The sequence below is a fragment of the Nyctereutes procyonoides genome, unplaced genomic scaffold, assembly GCF_905146905.1.
Source record: "Nyctereutes procyonoides isolate TBG_1078 unplaced genomic scaffold, NYPRO_anot_genome, whole genome shotgun sequence".
NCBI classification, from domain to species: Eukaryota; Metazoa; Chordata; class Mammalia; order Carnivora; family Canidae; genus Nyctereutes; species Nyctereutes procyonoides.
Window position 1 is genome coordinate 48302647 of NW_026575051.1, and position 22148 is coordinate 48324794.

General features: G+C 34.5%; 1 protein-coding gene across 2 annotated transcripts in view; it reads right to left on the reverse strand.

Moving 5' to 3' along the window:
- RNGTT (RNA guanylyltransferase and 5'-phosphatase) overlaps positions 1–22148 on the reverse strand; it is a 320891-nt gene that overhangs the window by 279337 nt on the left and 19406 nt on the right. For both annotated transcript variants that reach the window (XM_055330807.1, XM_055330806.1), the window contains exons 5-8: positions 15179–15254; positions 13660–13900; positions 6298–6407; positions 5000–5101 (exon numbers count right to left, since the gene is read on the reverse strand). In XM_055330807.1, the coding sequence (XP_055186782.1) occupies positions 5000–5101; positions 6298–6407; positions 13660–13900; positions 15179–15254 (529 nt within the window). The remainder of the gene's footprint in view (positions 1–4999; positions 5102–6297; positions 6408–13659; positions 13901–15178; positions 15255–22148) is intronic.

Genomic DNA, 22148 nt, shown 5'->3' on the forward strand with positions numbered 1-22148 from the left:
TATGTTTAATATTGGGAAACTGACAGTACATTTCATTTAGAGCATTCCACAATTTAAAAGCCAAATTTCTAGGGCAACCCCGGGTGGCTCAGTGGTTTAGCGCCACCTTCAGCCCAGGGCCTGATCCTGGAGACCTGGGATCAAGTCCCACGTCAGGCTCCCTGCATGGAGCCTGCTTCTCCCTCTGCCTGTGTCTCTGCCTCTCCCTCTCTCTGTGCGTGTGTCTCTCATGAATGAATAAAATCCTAAAAATAAATAAATAAGTAAATAAAAAATAAAAGCCATTTCTATACATCCTTTCTCATTTAGGCTTCAAATAAACATTATGAAGTAGAAAACATATACAGCTATTTAATAAAAGATGGCATGGGGTGCCTGGGTGGCTCAGTCAGTTAAGCATCTGACTCTTGGTTTCGGCTCAGGTCATCATCTCAGGGTCGTGGGATTGAGCCCCACATTGGGCTCCATGCTCAGCGGGAAGTCGGCTTGAGATTCTCACTCTCCCTCTCCCTCCCCCTCGCTCTCTCTCTTCCTCTCAATAAATCAATAAATAAAATCTTAGGGGAAAAAAAAAAGATGGCATATATTACTAGCAACAATGAACCTTATCCAAACCAGTAAAGGATAAAGACAGATCAGAAACTAAGTCTTCAACTTCTACCTCTGTGCTCTTTCTACTCCTCAGTACACTTTTCCTAACACAACTTTCTTCTGTACTCAATCCATGCAATGTACCAAAAGGTCATGAAATACCTTTAACAGAAAAGTTTAAAAAAATGAAAATAAATATAATCTTTTAAAAATAAATAAATAAAAATAAGTAAATAAATAAAATAGAGTCTAGGGTTCATGGCTGTTAATCAGCTGTTCTAATTCCATGGGCCCCTAGACCATTCTACAGCTCCCTGAGGTTCTTTTCACCCAGTAATCACAGAAAGTCCTCCTCCCATGCTATTGGCCTTAAATCCTACTGTGCAAAAGACAGATTTTGCACTAGTCCAGAAAATATCTCACATAAATGTTTTTCCTCCCAGAACAAAGTATCCTAAGACAGAGTAGTAATTCAAATAATTACTTAGAGGGTATCCTTTTGTTTTGATGGAGCACAGTTCCATGAGAAATGAGATATTTCCATTATCAATCAAAACATCTTAGCTCAAATTATTTAGCTAATCATTTAGAGGTCTGACATTATTGAGAAGACATGGGGAAAGGAGTTTATGAAGCAGGAAAGGGAAAATAAACAAAATTAGGAAATACAAATGACAAATGAAACTGATTTTGTTATTTTGCCCAAGGTTTGGCATGATCATAGCCTGGATACTATGGAGAAGACAAGGTAGAAAGTAAAGAATACACAGATTATGAAACTCATTGGATCAAAACTATGTCTCAGTCCAAAATCCCCAAACCATTTTATAGTATAAGTCTGGAGATGGGCATCTTTGCTCCTCACCTTTTTTTACTCCTTCTCCACTCAGAGGTGGTTAATAAACCTAGGACAGTAGGGCACCTGGGTGGCTCAGTGGTTGAGCCTCTGCCTTTGACTCAGGTCATGATCCTGGAACCCTAGGATCAAATACTTCATCAGGCTCCTCGCAGGGAGCCTTCTTCTCCCTCTACTGTTTCTCTGCCTCCCTCTCTGTGTCTCTCATGAATAAATAAATAAAATCTTTAGAAATAAAACACAAATAAAATAAACCTAGGACACTGTTACAATATTAAATATCTATTAATAAACCTTAAGACATTGTTATGCAGCTATTAAAAATATATATATCGAGGCACCTGGGTGGCTCAGTCAGTTAAGTGTCCAACTCTCAATCTCAGCTCAGGTCTTGATTTCAGGGTTATGAGTTCAAGCCCTGCATTGCACTCCACACTGGGCATGGAGCCTACCTTAAGAAAACACACACACACACACACACACACACACACACACACACACACACACACTCATCAACAACTTAACTTCTGTGGATCCCTGGGTGGCGCAGCGGTTTAGCGCCTGCCTTTGGCCCAGGGCGCGATCCTGGAGACCCGGGATCGAATCCCACGTTGGGCTCCCGGTGCATGGAGCCTGCTTCTCCCTCTGCCTGTGTGTCTGCCTCTCTCTCTCTCTCTCTATCATAAATAAATAAAAATTTTTAAAAATAAATAAATAAATAAATAAAATAAACCAAAGAGTGTAGCTGTGCTTCAATAAAAAAAAAATCTTAAAAAAAAAAAAACTTAACTTCTGTTAATCCTTACTACCAATTTAATACTCAGATTCCAAGCTTATTCTAATCTAAAAAATTAAATATAATATTAAATATAATTTTAACATTCTGAAAATAAGCAATGAAGCTAATTTTTATCCTTCAAAAATATACATTCATAGGGAGGAGGGCACGGAAGGGACAAATTATCCAAATTGTCTAGATCTAAATCTTTAACTGTATCCATCCTTAGAGATTCATCCTTGTAAAATGAACACTTCCAGGAGCACACAGGGCAAAATTAACTTTATGTCTCTATACTATAGCTTAAAATTTTATCAAGTATTAATTTTTTAGATTCATTTCTAAATTCAAAATAATATTTAAAAATAAACATATACCTAAAACATACTTGTTATTTAACTATTTGTATTCACTATATGAAGCATCAATAGAACTTTTTTTTTTTTAAAGTATTCTCCACACCTAGCACAGAGCCCAGTACAAGGCTTGAACTCAAGACCCTAAGATCAAGATAAGCTGAAGTCAAGAGTCAGATGCTCAACCAACTGAGCCACCCAGGCACCCCGATATAAACTGCTTTATAATCAAAGAATAAGATCAAGACCACAATGATGTAAGGGTTATTTCTAGGTGATGAGAATCACTCTTTAATTTTATTTTCTTCTTTTCATTTGTTATTTTCTGAACTTTGTTTCATGAGCCCTATTACCTATAAAATCTCCCCCCTAAAAAAAAGCTAGAATATGCTAAATTGAAAGGAAAGATCATTTCCAACAAAGAAAAACAAATTAAATGAAAAATACTTCAATATATTCTCTATTTAAAAAAAAACAAAATGTTATTACTAAAAAGGAGATCATATTGAAATAGTATCATTATATTCACCCAATATTAAAATCAAGTTCTATCTGCCCCACTCCATATCTTCATACGCATCTTTTAAGATTAGCACAAGCAAAATACAGATGAAGATAACATGATAAAAAAGGTGTAATTGTCACGTTGACATTCAAAAACTTCCCACAAAAATGAAGTGCAACCTATATCATCTTCAAAATAACATTTAAAATGTGAAAACAACATCTCAAAGAAATACCTGCATTGCCACTTTCAATGCAGCATTATTCACAATAGCCAAGATATGGGAAGAACCTAAGTTACCGTCAATAGAGAAAGATGTGCTATATAAATACAATGGAATATTAGTCAGCCATGGGAAAGAAGGAAATTCTGCCATTTACAACAACACAGATGGGCCCTGAGGACATTATGCTAAGAGAAATAAGGTCTGTCAGAGGAAGACAAATACTATACAGTATCACTTACATGTGGAATCTTAAAAAAAAACAAACTGATAGAAACGCAGACTAGAATGGTGGTCACCAGGGGCTGAGACCCTAGAAGAAATGGGGTGAAACTGGTCAAAGGGTACAAACTTCCAATTACAAGACAAATAAGTTCCAGGGGTCTAATATACATCATAGTGATTACAACACATAATATTGTACTATATACTTGAAAGTTGGTAAGATAACAGATCTTAAATATTCTCACCACAAAAAAGAAAAGGTCATGATGTGAAGTAGATGGCAGTACTAGCGAATAGTAATCATCTTGCAATATGTAAGTGTATCAAATCAACACGTTGTACACTTTAAATTTATGTAACATATGTCAATTATATCTCTATAAAGCTGGGAAAAAACTAATTATATAAATGCTATCTTAATTATTCTGAAACATTTTCTTTATTATGAAAAAGTTAATAGGAGAAAGTTAATATCTATTAAAATAATTACTACAACCATTAGAACATTTGAATTAAAAAATACAGTGGATCCCTGGGTAGCTCAGCAGTTTAGTGCCTGCCTTTGACCCAGGGTGTGATCCTGGAGTCCCGGGATCGAGTCCCACATTGGGCTCCCTGCATGGAGCCTGCTTCTGCCTTTCTCTCTCTCTCTCTCTCTGTGTCTATCATGAATAAATAAATAAAATCGTTAAAAAAAATACATATGGCAAAGCTATAAAAATGTGATTACAAAAGAGAAAGAAAAAGTTAAATGTTATTGAGGAAGTATAAAATTACACTAATAAATATTTAAAAGTATAGGAATATAAAACCTGAAACTAAGCTTTGTTGTAAGAATACAATACTTTCACAAGTATATAAAATTACAAAAAGTATTAGCAAAGATTAAAAGGAAAAACTATTCAAAGGAACAAAATACAGAACAAAATATTCGAAGGAACAAAATATCAAGGAGACATGGTAATTTTTAGATTATAAACTGACAACACATCTGTTAGTTTTAGAAATGTTCAACCACCATTAAACACAAGGTGGTGGGCAGCAGACACACCAAAAAGCACAATATTATCAAGAGAAACCACTTTCAAACTTAAATTTGGTATAAACTTATTTCAAACTAACAAAACTCTGAGGGGCAACTGGCTGGCTCAGTAGGGGTTAACATGCAACTTGTGACCTCAGGGTTGTGAATTCCAGCCCTACATTGGCTGCAGAGATTACTAAAAAATAAAATCCATTTTAAAAAAAAAAGAACTCTGAAACCAAAAATAATATAGCAGAATGAAAGAAACTGAATTAGATAACTAAGAATACTAGGAAAACAAAAATTATATATTTGAAACATGATTATTTTGCTGTTCAAGTCAGAAATTCACACTCCCAAGAGTATAAACCTTCTCTAACAAAGCAGTATTCTTCAAGCATTAGAGTTATTTGTATAACTTTATTTAGAAGTCTAACTTACCGAGTACCATCTGCTTTCCAGCTTACTTTATATGGCTTCTGCTCCAAAAGTTTAATATTTTGCTTGTCCATGGAAACAGGCTGTGCTCCAGGGAATCCAGACCTTAAAGAAGAACATTTTATTACTATTATGGCTGGCATCCACACAAAGCAATACATCTTAAACCAATCTCGCATTAGTCACACATTTATCACAACATTCTCCCCATCATGAGATTAATGTCAACTGGAATATCAGCTTTCCCAAGAATGCTAACAAAACGTCATCATCTTCTAGACATTTCAGACTCAAGTTAACAAGATTCTAATTGCCACTATATACTGTAACTATTAGGCTTTTTAAATATTAATATTCATGATCTAACAGTAAAGAAGTACGTTTACAAAACTTCTACTTCAGGAAGAAGCTTAAATCTTGCTTGCCTTAATTATCTTATTCTCGACCCCATATCCCTCCATCATGACTCTGCCAACTTGGCATTACTCCACAAAGTTGGCAAATTTCTACTTAAAAGATGCCCAGAAGTGACAAAACAGGAAAAATATAGGTCAAGACTAAAGTTCACTGGCAAGGGTTTAGCACAGCACTAAAATCAATGTTACTTCATTATCATTTTCATCTTTTAGTTAAAATTATTTCTGGCTAATTTATCTGTGTGCACCAGTCTAAAAGTTCTTTATATTAGGAATTTTTAACAATTATCAATCCTGTTTCATCATATTCTAGCTGTACAACAATCTTCTGCCACAGATGGCAATCACCAATAGAAGTGACTGTAGACTAAGACTGGACAGCAAGAGAGCAGAGCAGAAAACTCTCTCCTGAATCCCCTCCCATGAAATGTCTGATAAATATTTTCAAGTCACGGTAGGGGCAAAACATATTTAAAGCTGATTCTCCCAGGTTTCAGAAAACTGGATTACAGAAAAACTGGGAAATTAGGTACATTTAAGTCTTCAAGTTTTACCTCTTCTCCCTCAGTACAATGATATGGGCAACCCAAACATTAATCAGCAACAGAATCAACACATAAAATAAATAGTAGGCAGTGACAAAAGTAACCTTCTATTCCATTAGGAAGACATATCTGAGTGATTTAATTATGTCTAGTCATCTAATTTTGACTCAACTGTTGGTCTTGAGAAAAATCTGATAAACTCTTGCTTGATATCTTTTTAAGCACTCGAGGTAAAAATTCAAACTTCAAGGAGCAAAGAAGCTAAGTCAATGTTTTCATTAAGGTAAAATGTTTCAGAGTATGAGTAAGTTTTTATTTAAAACTTGAAAATGTTTATTACCCTTCCCAGCCACAGAACTGATGACACTTCTGTTGTACCTCTCCTAACTTTGGTTGAGTTGTTACTTGAGTCACACCTTTAACAGTTACACCTTCCAGGAAAATAGCACCCTTAAAAGGAAAAAAATATATATTTTGTTAGTGTTCAAAATCTATTTACAAAGACCAGACTGAGAGATAGATTTGCTTATTTTCATAAGTCTGAGCAAATATATGAAATACATTTCATATATATATTTTCATATATTCTGGTCTAGTCCAGAAAGCTCTATTAACCTCCTCCCCTGGGACTGTATACTTGCTTTCCTTATTCCATCATATCCTTTTCAATTTACATATAAAGCCCAGTGTCTGTATCATATTGTCAAAGCACTCCACAGACACTATTTATTAATAACAGTAATAATAACTTACCTACCATTTACTCAGAGCTAGGCAGAGGATCTGACACTATACATTTTCTCTAATCCTTACAACAGCTCTGAAAAGTAGATTATATTTATTTTACAAGTAAGTAAATGAGACTGTATGCAATTTATTCAGGAGGTAAAAATAGAATCTAACCCAGGTCCACACTATACCATTCACTAATGACTCTCACTGGGGACAGAGAGAGGAACTGTACTACTGATAGAGTACGGATTTTAAAGAGATAAACACCCATAATATATACCTTCATATATTAGAATAAGTTTAACAGTAGACAGGCATCTGGGTGGCTAAGTCAGTTAAGCTTCTGTCTTGGGCTCAGGTCACGATCCCAGAATCCTGGGATCAAGTCCTGCATCAGGCTCCCTGCTCAGCCTGCATTTCCCTCTGCCTCTGGCCCTACCCTTACTCGTGATCTCTGTCTCTCTCTCACTCTCTCTCTGTCAAATAAATAAATAAAATCTTTTTAAAAAAAAAAGAAGAGTATAACAGTAGTCAAAATGGCTAAACTACAGTCATTGGATGTAACAAACACTATTACTCATCACTGAATTTTTAATCTAAATTTTTGAACTCAGAACTACATGAAGTGTTTTATTGTATTTCATAGCAAGCATATTTTTAAAATATTACAGAGAAGTAGAGCAGATGGAAAATTTATATATCAAATAAATAAAGAACACTCCTGGAAATTTTAAAGACTAAAAATACAGTCTAGATTCATGCTACAATTACTTTCAGACCCATAAAAGGGCTGGCATCAGTCTCAAGAAAAATCCATAAAACAACTCTAGCTGTTAATGTAATTAAGGAATAAAAAATATGGTCTACAAGCTGCAATGATCAACCTTCTGGCAAAGACTTGGCAACTCGAGCCACTTGGGAAGAAAAAAAAAGAACACAGTATTTAGTCCACATACGTGCCTGTCAAATCTAGAAGAGTCCTGAGTCAAAATCCAGCAGACGTTAGTTCTACTTTTTGCCCCTAATTCTGAATTGCTTTTTATAGTTATCCTTTATGTCATCAACTCTATTTTCCTTAAATAAGCCTACTTTGTAAATTTCGTGAGCCAAGGGATTAAGGAATATCATTCCTTTCACATTACACCATCACCACTTTCTACTAATCACTGAAAGTTCTGCTTTAGAATCATTCAACCATTACGTTTAATAACTAAAGAAGGAGAAAAAGAACCAGGTTCACAACATATTTTTAGTATATTTAGTAACTGAGATACTCAGATAACTGCCATAAACTTATAAAATTATATCCTGTATATACTAATTAAAAGGAGAAAGCATTCAGAGAGTTTAACATTCAGCATCTTTATTTTGAAGGTACTAATAGCATAGGATTTTTTTAAGTTTTACATGAAGAAGGTTCACTCATGAGCATGTATTTCCTGAGGAAAGTTAAGAAACCAATGATAATTTGAAAAGCAAGGGCAAATAGCATAAATTATCCCTAAACAAATAAACATTATTTCATTTTTTAAGAAGGAATAAAAAGGACTAAAACATAGGAATATGATCAACATTCTACCAAGCATTTTCCCACAATATTAGACTTTACTATTAGATTTTACTATTTTACAGAAATATTTTAAAATATTTTAAATATTTTAAAATAAAATATTACTATTTTACAGAAATATTTTAATAATTCTATGCAGCTGAACCAAGTATTTTAATTTACCAGAATAAATATTGAGCCTCAGCACATTTTAACTATTTAAGCTTGATTATAATTTTTTTTATTTTTTTTTTTTTATTTACGATAGTCATACAGAGAGAGAGAGAGGCAGAGACACAGGCAGAGGGAGAAGCAGTCTCCATGCACCGGGAGCCTGACGTGGGATTCGATCCCGGGTCTCCAGGATCGCGCCCTGGGCCAAAGGCAGGCGCCAAACCACTGCGCCACCCAGGGATCCCTTTAAGCTTGATTATAAAAGAGAACTCCAACCATCTTGCAAATGCCTCTCCATTTATATTTCTTCTTTCTTAATCTTTCCTACAATGCATTCATTTTTTTCACTTTATCTTCCCCTACTTCTGCAATAATTATTATTAAGTAAAAAATGGTAGGAATAAGTCCATTAGAAACAGTAAGCATGGTGTACTCCATACACAAATACTATTTACTTTTTAACTTAATTTGCTATGTACTGTCATTACAAATTTCTTCTGACAAAAATATATTATTCAAAATTATGTAGTAATTTCAAAAAGTATCACTAAATCTAAACAGCAATGTCTTAAGTCTGGAACTATTTTCAAACATACTACAACTGAGATTCAAAGTCACTGACATTTACTTTCACTTTTTAACAAACTACCATTTCAGTGTGTGGGAATAAAGAAATATCAAAAGTGAAAAGAAGATAATGTATGCTTAAGATGAAAGATGTGCATTTCATTAACAGTCTGTCAGGCTTAACATGGAAATTCATATGGCTGCCACAAAAAGGACAAAAGGAATCAGAGATCAGTTAGAGGGAAACAGAAAACTGTACAGAAGATGGGGGGTGCAAATTATAAAAGGTGTGTATGTAGAGAGAATGAGTGAGCAAGTATGTATGTAAGGTGTAACACGGATATTTTAGTAATGAGGAAAATGCATTAACAGTCTTATTCAAACAGATGATCCCAGATATCGATTCAAAGGAGCAAGCAACATAACTGTAAGTCATACTCTTCCAAATCAATAGTAGCATGTGCTCAAAAGATGACCAAAGGTGTCAGAAATGTGAAGGCCAAGTACAGGACATGTACCACTGTTAAAAACCCAAACGGAACTATCAGAATTCACTACAAGGAGTCAGTCCATCACTTCAAGTCACAGTCATATCAATATGAATCGGGAAAGGGAAACTCTAACAAAAATAAAGTCTCAAACCAAAATAAGTTCATTGTGTTGAGATGTAGCTACAAAAATTAGTAACTCTTGGGACTGCCTCTGTTATCTTCAACTCAGATAGAAATAAGAGGAAAATGAAAGTTTTCCAATCATTCGTCAATTACTTATATCTATACTTCTCATGGCTTTCAAGCATACTGTTGACATCACCCAGAATCAAGTATTCAGTCATCTTTCCTCTCTGATGGTCGATCTATCCTCACTGCTTTGGAGCTCCTTCTCTTTGGTTCACCTTATGACTAACCACCTTCCCAAAGAGTTCCAATATAAACCCTGGAATCTCTTTTTCATAAATAACCTTCCCTAAAACCTCAAACTTTTTCATGAGTACCCCATTCCCTATGTCTTAATTAAGAGCTAACTCTCCACCAAGGAGACCACTTCTCTCTTAAGTAAAAACTACTCATTCTCCCACTGCCCAAGTCCCATGGGGGTAGTATAAACCATTCTCCTATACTTTCACTTGCATTCCTGGCCTCTTTCAAAAGTTCCTCTTCCATTCAGACTAACTCCATCGGCTATATCACTCAACTGTGGTAAAGGAGACATCCACTGTGGTTGGTGGCAAAATAGCTCTCATTAAGAGGTGCCTCTCATCCATGAAGATAGGACCCTAACAACCATGTTATATGACATTACAAGATAACATCCCACTCCAGCCAAAGTTGATGGGAGCATAAGCAAATCATTAACTCAGTCTGAACCAATCAGATTCTCTCTTCTGGCAATTTGGAATTAGGATTCAGAGTCTCTTCATGTGGCTAAAATTACAACATGTAAGCTCAGAAGGTACAGGATCGTTATAAGCTCTCAGATAAGCAAGGAATAACAAAGAGCCAGTTTTGAAAGACAAAACTAGTGAGATGACACAAAAGGAGAGAAACAGAAATAGGAGAGAAAAGCAAAGATGAGAAAATAAGAACAAAGAGCAGAAACTAGGTTCTAAATAAATAGCTTTCCGGTCCAGGCTCTAGTCCCTTCCTGAGATCCAGCTATATCCTGGGTTTGAGTCCTATCCCTGAACTTATAGTAATTTCCTCTTATTATTTAAGCTAGTTTGAGTTAATTTCTGTTAATGGATTATTTTAACATCAGTTTAGACAAAGCTTAAGAGGGATTAAGTAAACTGGAAGACAGGCCCATCTCCACATTGAAAAATGAACAAAAAGGGGGGGTGGAAAATATAGAAAAGAAATAAGAGACATTAGAATTGGGGAGAGAGGTAGTCTGGGTAAGTCCCAGAAGGAGAGAGAAAAAGAATGAATGGGAATCATTACTTGAAGAGATAATGGCTGAGAATTGTCTAAAACCAACAACAATAAATCCAACCACAGATTCAGGAATCACTATAAATAAAAAGCAGAATAAACACAAAGGAAACTCTAAGTAGAAACATCATAGTAAAATTGTTGAAAATCAAAAACAAAAAGAAACTAGCTTCAGAGAAGCAACTTCTTAATAAAAATGGATTATGGAATGATATCTTAAAAGTGCCAACCCAAAATTCTATACCCAGAACATTCTTCAAAATGATGGCAGGAAAAAGACACTTTTCCACAAATACTGAGAGAATGTTACAGTAGACCCACAATAAAGAAAATACTAAAGAAAACTCTTCAGTGAGAAGAGTAATTATCCAAATGGAACCACAAACGTACATGAAAGAAAGAACAGCACCAGAAAGGATAAATATGTGGGTTTTTCTGCTGAATATTCACTGTATAAAATGATGATGATGATGATGTCTTACGTGTTTAGATACATGTAGAACTAAGATACACAAAAACATAAAGGCAGAAAGAGGTAAATGCAACCAAATGTCCTAAGATTTTTGCATTGTTTAAAAAGTGGCAAAAGTACTAATATATACCAGACTTTAAGTCAAAGATACATACTGAAATCTTGAATAACCACTAAAAGAATAGCAAAAGAATGTATAACTAACAAGCAATGGGTTGGGGTGATATAAAAACAATTAAGCATAAAGAAAGGAAGATAAAAAGGAATATATCATAATGGGGTTGGGGTGGGGCGGTGAGAGTAAGACTTTAAATTTTAAATCTGATTACAACAGTAAAATAAATGTTCATGGACCAAATACTTCAACAAGGCAAAAACTATTCACTGGATTAAAAAAAAAACCAACAACACAATACCTATAAACATGTACCTTAAATAAAAGATAAAGTTTAAAGCAAAAGGATAGAAAAAAGATAATCCATATAAAAACTATCCAAAAGAATGCTTGGGCAATCAATCATACTAACATTAGAATTTTTTTTTTTTTTGCTAAAGGTAAAGACACAGGTAAGATACAATAATCTTCTACACATATTTGTATAAACTAAATGGTATCACCTCAAAATACATAAAGCAAAACTTGGCAGAACCAGAAAGAGAAACAGATAAATCCATAATCATAGTGGAGAATTTCTTTTAGTGGGTGGAGGGACAAGAGAATCCCAAGAAGGCCCCATGCCCCACATGAAGCCCCAACTGAGGGCTCTATCTCACACCCCTGAGATCATGACCTGAGCCAAAATCAAGAGTTGGATGTTTAACCAACCAAGCCACTGTGGTGCCTTCATAGTTGGAAATTTTCAAAGCATTCCTCCTAGTAACTGACAAAACAAAATAGGAAAAAGTAGATTGGGGATTTTATTTTAAATGTCATTTATTTTCCCTAACGAAATATGCCCATCTTGGCTATGTTTCTCATAATTATGCTGAAGCTCATTTGCAACTAATTTCTACCATTAGAAATTAAATGGTACTTGATATTATAAAATAAACATCATTTTTAAGACCCTTTCTGCTGGGGGTGGGGGGGACTGCAAATTTTAGCACAAGTTTGCAAAATAATAATTCTTCGCTTTAAACTCTTTCACACAAAAATAAATAAACTCACACACAAAAAAAATAAAATAAAATAAAAAATAAACTCTTTCACACATTCAAATACTATAATTCAAAAACACAGTAGCATATGCTCATGGCTAATGCTAGCCTTAAAAAATATAGTTAAATTTCCTTACAAAAAGTGATACTGTAAGAAGGTAGTCATTTATGCTATATTATGCTATTAGCCTTTTCTTAGAATGTAATTATTTTTCTAGGTATGTGATTCAGTAATCAATGAGTTAGACTAAGAGAATTAAGTTATTTTTTAAATTATTTCTATGCTTCAAAGCAATTAACACTTTTCAGTGGCCTCAAAGTCTTGAAGTTTGAAATGTGTATATACATATTAAAACAATGTTTTTCAAATAAGGGACTTTTTTAAAAATCCCAACTGACTGTATCATATGATTTACATAAAAAAAAAAGACATCTTATTCCTTGCCTGTGAATCACTGCCTACTAATAAGGGAGTTGTATCTTTTACTGCTCAACTGATATCCACATTCCTTAATTACTAACTTCATTAACATTTCATTATCTCCACACTTTGCCTAACTTTTCCCTTTGACCTATATGCCATATACCTGTATATAGAAGTACAATCAGTACTTTTCTTCTCAGCATCTCTCCTGTCCCCCCCGAGAGGAGAATTCCTAATGGTTTTTTGTTAGGCCTTTTAATGGGAGTTGTCCATAGAAGTAAGAAGATTAGTGGGAGTTGTCCATAGAAGAGTCTTCTCAGTTCAACTTTACAGAAAATATGAAAATACCAACCATGGAAAGGAGTAGAATTTATATGTAAAGTTATTTTAACTATATGACAATTTTGTAAAGCATCAGTAAAAAGTTTCACTATGTAGCTGGAATCTCCCAATACTTTACAAGAAAAAAATAGTAAATTCTCAGTCTAATATGTAAGAGTTGTTTGGTTTACCTACGAATCAGAACAAAATGAACTTACTCAACAAACTTTTCCCATAGAAAATGCAGACTCATGGCTATCAAGAATCTTTAGAAACAGCCAGAATGAAGTAACTTTACAAATCTAGCTAAACACAGAAATCTCAATAAGCTTGCAGAAGAGAAAAGTAAAGACTATAATATTTTTAAACATTACCAGTTTTAACCGTTCTTTTCTCCTTTTGCCGAAGGAGGCACTTGACCCAGGTTCTGATTCCTTTTTTCCATCCTCATCCTCATCTTCCTCGTCATCATCCTCAAAACACCAATCTGGCAATAGTGGTGGAGGTGGTGCTTCCTCTATATCACCATAGCGACGAAAAAGTTCTTTCAAATAATCACCCTTATAAATTCCTGGTGGTCTGGCTTGAGCAAAAGTAGCAACTGCTGCTTCAATACTATGGAAAACAAACACCATGGAATTTCCTCACCACTCTTCATTTATGTAGATTTATCAAAACTCACTCATTCTATTTCAGGTACCAAATGAAGTATAATATAGGTTTATGAAATGGACAAATCATATTCCCCACACCGAAGGCATTCAATCATTGAAAGACAAATTTCTTCTGAAACAGCTTAAATATAAGATACACTGATAATCCCTAAACTCTAAAGGTAAGCTGCAATGAGCATATAAAAGAGACCCGGGTAAAGTCTGTGAAAATTCTAAATAAAGCCTTGAAGATTGAGGTCTGACTCTAAAAGAAATCAAAGAAATGTGAGGAGCAATATGAATAAAAGTAAAAGCATGTTAGCTTTTAAGAACTTTCAATAGACCCAGGTAAAAGAGCAAAGGTCCTCAGAGAGAGGCAAAACCACAGACTAACACAGTAGTCTGGGGTTACTGTTGAAAGCATTTCAAAGGCCAGAAAGACAGACCTGGAAAAGCATGCAGTAGAGAACCAGAGGATGTGTGAAGAGAAATACACAATCATATGTGTACTTCAGCTGATTATATCCACAGAAGGACCCTCTGTATTTATATACAAAAATAATGACCCTCAATCAATAAACAAGAAAATTCAGGTAGTAATATCCCATTCACTCAGGAATTTCAGGCAATTTCAGGTTCTCTCAGGATCTAAACAGACACTTCAATAAAGACATGTTTGTTTGATTGGTTCAAATTCAGTAACTGTCCCAAAATACCTCTTTTCATATACCATTATAAGTTTTCCTAATATTCAACAGCTATTAAAAAAGGTATTATTAAAAATGAAAAGAACAAGGGGCGTCTGGCTGGTTCAGTCAGTGGAGCACGCAACTCAACCTCAGGGTCGTAAGTTTAAGCCCCATGTTGGGCATTTTGCTAGCTTACTTACAAAAAGAAAAGAAAGAACAATAACAACAACAGTAACTTCCAAAGGTGAATACAAAAAAAATATTGAGAAAAGTTGCATCTGATTATTCTGGAATATGTAAAAAAAAAATCTGGAAAAGAAAAGACATAGTATAAAAATCCATAAACATTAAACTACAGTGCCACTTAGAACAACATACCAGGTAATAAATGGTATTTTAAAGATTAATCAAGTCTAAAACGAAAACCATTTTAAATTTTATTAATCATGACTTTATCAAAAATTTGGTAATATAAAATGCTAAAACTAAAAGAATCAATAAAATATATCATCAATTACTAGTCTTCTTCCGTTATAACAAGAAACAAATACCTCCAATCCATTTTCTCCACCAAAAAGGCACATATGAGGAAACCAGTGCGATTGAAACCATGGGTACAATGAACACCTAGAAAATAAAGCAGCTTTGGTTTAAAATTAACACATTACTTCAGAAGCCACATTTTACTTTAAAATTCCAACCTGCAATCAAAACATTTTAATGATTTGATAAAATAACTACATTTTTAAAACTTTGACCCTTTCTTATAACTATTAGTAATTTCTCAGTTTAAGTTGCTTAGCATCTAATTTATCCCACTAGCTAAAAGTTTAGTATATATTGGTTACAAATCATTTTAGACTCTAAGGTCGAAAAATTTCTCTTAAAGCTAATGGATTCCAAGCACTTTAGATAAGATAGTATTTTTATCAAACATACAACTTTAAAAGGTGGACACACACATCCACACAACACTTCACTGGATCTAGAAAATAACTGATGGATATACAGCACAATAAAAATAAAACTACTTTGAAGTTCTTTTAGAAACCAACTGACAGGGATCCCTGGGTGGCGCAGCGGTTTGGCGCCTGCCTTTGGCCCGGGGCGCGATCCTGGAGACCCAGGATCGAATCCCGCGTCGGGCTCCCGGTGCATGGAGCCTGCTTCTCCATCTGCCTGTGTCTCTGCCTCTCTCTCTCTCTCTCTCTCTCTGTCTCTCTGTGACTATCGTAAATAAATAAAAAAAAAATTATTAAAAAAAAAAAAGAAACCAACTGACAGTATCTTTACACTAATTCATAATATTTAAAATAAACTTTCAGAGGATGCCTGGATTGGCACAGGTGGCTAAGCATCCAACTCTTGGTTTTGGCTCTGGTCATGATCTCGTGGTTGGGAGATCAAGCCCCACATGCAGCTCTGCACTCTGTGTGGAGGTTGTTTAAGACTTTCTCTCCCTCTCCATTGGCTCTTCCCTGCCTCTCTCTCTCTCAAATAATCTTTAAAAAATAAAATAAACTTTCCAGAGAAAAACTTGAGAAAAGAATTTTTTCTTAAATCTTGTTTCAGTATGTGTTCAAGATTATGTGGGTCTACCTCCACATTCGGAAAAGCTGCAAATGAGCTTCATAAATTAAAAAATGACTGCATTTTTAAATCATTTTAACTACTTTGAAAAAGTAAAAGTTTGGTTGACATTACTAACATGACATTACTTAACTCACTGTCTTGCAAACCTCAAAAATGAAGCTTTTCTTGTTATGTTTAATGGAAAGATAATCTGCCATTTAAGATTATACCTTAATAAACTACTCTTTTCTTTGCAATATAAAGCATCCTAATAGAGGACAACTAAAACCAAATATATAACTAAATTAAAAGTTAAGAATTACAAAACTTCTAGAAGAGAATATGGGAGAAAATCTTTGCAATTTAATGTAAGACTTCTTGGATAAAACAAAATAAAAGGAAATATTGATAAATTGGGCTACTTCACAATGGTAAATGCTCTTTGAAAGATGTCTTTAAGAAAATAAAACACTAGGGGGTGTCTGGGTAGCTACTCCATTAAGTGTCCTAAATCTCAATTTTGGCTAAGGCCATGATCTCAAGGTTGTGAGATTGAGCCCCATGTCAGATTCCACGCTGGGCATAGAGCCTGCTTAAGCTTTCTCTAAAAAGAAAAAAAAAAAAAGAGAAAAAAATAAAAACACTAGCCACAGAATATATTCTCATTACATATATCTAATATAGAACTTGTATCCAGAATATTCTTTTTTAATTTTTATTTATTTATGATAGTCACAGAGAGAGAGAGAGGCAGAGACACAGGCAGAGGGAGAAGCAGGCTCCATGCACCGGAAGCCCGATGTGGGATTCGATCCTGGGTCTCCAGGATCGCACCCTGGGCCAAAGGCAGGCGCCAAACCGCTGCGCCACCCAGGGATCCCTGTATCCAGAATATATAAAGAACTCTTACTACTAAATAATAAGACAAACACTCTAATAATTTTTAAACGGGCAAAGGATTTTAAAAGATACTTTATAAAAGAATATGTGTAAATGGTTAACAAGTACCTGAAAAGGCAGTCTACATCATTATCATGAAAATGCAAACTAAAACCACAATGCAATTCCACTACACACTAATTAAAATAGCTAAAATAAAAAAGACTGACCATATCAAATGTGAGTATGCAGAGTTATTGAAACCCTCATACATTGCTGGTAGAAATATAAAACAACACAATCCCTTTGGAAAACAGTTTGGCAATTTCTTAAAAAGTTAAACATGTATCTGCATCAAATGACCCAGACATTCTAATCCTAGTTATTTACCCAAGAAAAACAAAAATGTGTGCGAAGACATACAAAGATGAATGTCCACAGCAACTTTACTTATAATGGCCAAAAATAGCAAACATCTCAAATGTCAATCATCAGGTGAAGGGATAAACATGTGGTATACCCATTCAATCAATACCTTCCACTCAGCTATAAAAATGAATTGCTAATAAATGCAATGAGGATATATATATTTATATATATATAAATTTCATTTACACAGAATCTATAACATGCAAAAATTTGCATGGAACCATGAAAGACCCTGAACAGCCAAAGCAGTATTGAGGAAAAATAACAAAACTAGAGGTATGATACTCCTTATTTCAAACTACTCTATAAGAATGTAGTTATTAAAAACAGTATGGTACTGGCATAAAGATGGACATATAGGCCAAAAGAACAGAATAGGGAACCCAGAATTAAACTCCTGCATATATGGTCAAATAATATTCAATAAGGGAACCCAGAGTACTCAATGGGGAATGAAAACAGTATTCACGCAGAACAATAAAACTAGACGCCAAAAAAAAAAAAAATGAACACCTATCTTACACCATTCACAAAAACTAACTCAAAAGAGATCAAAGCTTTAAATCTGATTCAATGCCATAAAACTCCAGAAAAAAAATGTAGGGAAGAAACTACTCCACACTGGTCTTGCCAAGAATTTTTTGGATAGGACACCAAAAGCACAAACCACCAAAGCAAGTATAACAAATGAAAGTATATCAAACTTGAAAGCTTCTGCCCAGGGACACCTTGGTGGCTCAGTCATTTAAGCATTTGCCTTTGGCTCAGGTCATGGATGCCAGGATCCCAGGATCAAGCCCTGCATTGGGCTCTCTGCTCAGCAGGGAGCCTGCTACTCCCTCTCCCCACTGCTGGTGCTCTCTCTATTTCTCTCTACATATCTCTTTCTGTCTCAAATAAATAGATAAAATTTTTTAAGTTTAAAAAAAAAAAAAAAAAAAAAGCAGGCAGCCAGGGTGGCTCAGCGGTTTAGCGCTGCCTTCAGCCCAGGATCAGGTGTGATCCTGAAGACCCGGGATCGAGTCCCATGTCAGGACCCCTGCATGGAGCCTGCTTCTCCCTCTCCCTCTCTGCGTCTCATGAATAAATAAATAAAATCTTAAAAAAGAAAAAAGAAAAAACACAAAAAAGGCCTTTGCTACATAAAAAAAAATTTTTTGAAAAAAAAAAATTTTTGAAATTTTGAAAACCAGTATCTTAAAGTTACCATCAACTAAACTAAATCACCTATTTCTATAGTCACAGAAATAATCATGAATATTTAGAATAAAAACTTTAGTCAATGAGCAATACCCAATTAACAAGAATACAAAGGAATTGCAGACAAAGCAATCTGTGCAAATAAAAATATGAATCAAAACACCACATATGGCAAACTATAAATGAATTAGAATGGCTACAGTGTGCAATATATAATGAGAAAGTAATACTAAATGCAGTTGGAGGCAATGAAAAGAACAATATCCTGAATTGTTTAGTACTGTATCCAATACTAAAGACAGTAAAAGGGCAATGGAGAGATATTAAAATTTTTTAAGCATGGCAATTAAATTATCATGTTTTAAAAAAAAACACTCTGGGAGACCTGGCTGCCTCAGTCGGAAGCACATGTGACTCTTGATTTCAGTGTTGTGGGTTCGAACCCCATGCTGGGTGTAAAGATTAAAGATAAATAAATAAATAAAGGTTTAATAAACAAATAAATAAATAACCCACTCCAATGGTAGCTCAACAGAAGACAGAGAGGGAGCAATAATAAAGGTAAGAAAAACAATAAGGAAGCCATCCCAGTAATTTATGTGTGAGATAAGGGTCTGAGGGACAAGGCTCATGGTGATAAGGTTAATGAGGGGAGGCAGACTGAAGAGATATTTAAGACAGAATCTCCAATCTGGGGTGTGAATGACTGTCAACAGAGAGAAAAGATATAAAAGGAGTCTCTGGTTCTCTGATGTTGGTGGGCAGTAGCACCATTTATTAGCTTGGGAAGCACAGGAGTTTACATCAGTCTTATAGGCAAGATAATGAGTACAGCTGGTGACGAGGAGTTTAGGGTTCTTTTGGGACTTAAAAGCATTGGAAAAAATAGCAAAGAGCTTCACAGGTGTGGCTGGAACTGAAGATGAAAGAATCATCAACACATAGTCAACTATGGAAGGGGTCTGTGGTATAAGGTCACTAAGGATGGGTATGTAAAATAAGAGAAGAAAACTAATAATAAAATCTGAGAAAAATCAACCTTTCAAGAATAAGTGGCAAAACTATAAAAAAGACTAAAAATAAACTACCATGGGCTCAAGAAAACAAAGAGAACATGGAGTCATCTACAACAAAAAAAGAAAGTTTCAAGACATGACTGTTCAGCTGTTTAAATGTCACATAATAATAATTAGAAGTGAAAGTCACTATTTGTTTAAGAGTGCATGAGGACTCCAGATTGCAATGCAGTGAATGGGAATAAGTGAATTCAAGTATCAATCTTTCAAAAAATCAGCTGGGAAGAGGAAGGGGAAATATAAAACAAGAAGAAAGGTGTGGGTTTTTTTTTTGGTGGGGGGGGGAATATCATTTAATATGAGAGACTTAAATATGTTTACAGGCTGAAAAGAACCTGGTTAATCACAGAGGTTGACAATAACGGATAACAAGGACACAACTGAAATGAAGTTTCTAAAGAGTAGATAAAAAATAGAGATCAACTTTGAACAGGAAACGATGCCCCTTAGAAATAAATGACTATAATCATGAAACTATAAATTCTATTATCTCCATTGCTTTTTAAGAAAAGTTGCCTCAAAAGTTACAAAAAGTTACACCTTTTGTCCAACATGAATCCTAACATATAACTTTTCCTTCTACTACTTTGTATTTCAGACCAATTTAAGCAACAAATATTCTAACTGTAAACATGGTTCTCACCTAAACCACTACTGTTTTTGCATCTAATTTTTACTCCAGCAAGATATTTTTACAAATAGAAAATGTAAGAATAACTGCCAACTAAGTGATTAAGTCATGTGATGAAATATAATTTAAGAAAGTAACACAGCTCTTTTAACATTCCTTATTATGCAAATATGTAAAGTTTTAGTCTTATACTTCAAAACATTAATAGATGACTAGAGTTTTAAAGTAAGATAATAAAATAATAAAAACATCATTGAAACAAATCTCTGCAGAAAACTATGGAAGATCATGTATTTGATGTTAAAAAAATTCACTGATTACTAGTATGATATGGCTTCAATGTTTAAAAAAAATAAGAACGTTCAGTTTTCCTCGGTTGATTATGAGAATGGGTCCACCTAGTGGCAAGAAAGCAGAGTTTACATCTAAAGATTAGCTCACTATTAACTATTTCAAGTCAACTCCTTATTAAAATTTGTCTTTGTTTTCAATGTAAGCTAATACAATGAAATAAGTTTATATGGCATGTCAAAAAATATTAACACTAATATACATATTAAGGGAAAACTGTTCTTTAAAAATCAAATGAAGAGAAGAAACAGGTGCACCTGGCTGGCTCAGTACAGAGCATGTGACTCTGGATCTTGGGACTGTAAATTTGAGCCCCACATTCGTTATAGAAATTACCTAAAAATCTTTCAAAAAATAAAAAAGAGAAAGAGAGAAACTATGTCTCCAGCAAAAGGACAGAAGGATGAGCTACAACAATAGGAATACATATCCTGGAAATATAAATTACGAAGAGGTGACTTAGAAAAGGTTAATGGCAAACTATGTTTTTAAATAAAGCCTTATTTCAATATATGTAATTTCCTTTTTATCTCACTAGTCAGATAAATTAATTTTTAGGATCTCAGACTAAATCAGTACTTCCCAGAGGACACCTGGCAATGTTAGGGGACATTTTTAATTGTCACAACTGGTGGGATGCCACTAGCATCCAGTGGGTAGAGGCCACTGATGCTGTTAAACATACCACAAAGCACAGGAGAGCCCTCCAAAATAAATTATACAACCCAAAATGGCAATAGTGCTGAGGCTGAAATGCTCTGGTCTAAAAGAGCAAAAAAAATAAGAACAGAAAAAGGAAACTAACAATTATTAAGAACTTACTCTATACCAAGTTATCTTAAATATTTTTTAAACCAAAAAAAAAGGTTTTTACCAAAATAAATATATGCTACTCATGAAAATACATATTCACGAATCTGTTACAGTATTGATAACTAGAAATACCTAAATTAGAGGTTACATATCTATTATACAATTTACTATTTACCAAGAAATCAGCTACTTCTCTTTTAACAGATTTTTTTAATTTCTCCGGTCCCCAAAATTCTTATTCTGAAGACAGATATTTCTGTACATGCAAACAACAAATGCACTACAGCCTCCATGAAGAGCTATAAAAAAAATTAAGATTTCTGGTAAATCATTTGGGGCCAAAACCTGACTTTATGTGACATTTATTTATAGTCTATTTTTCCTAGTGTAAATGAATATTCAGGGCAGTCCCAGTGGCCCAGCGGTTTAATCACCACCTTCGGCCCAGGACGTGATCCTGGAGACCTGGAATTGAGTCCCACAAGAGGCTCCCTGCATGGAGCCTGCTTCTCCCTCTGCCTGCCTGCCTCTCTCTCTCTCTCTCTCTCTCTGTCATAGAGAAATAAATTA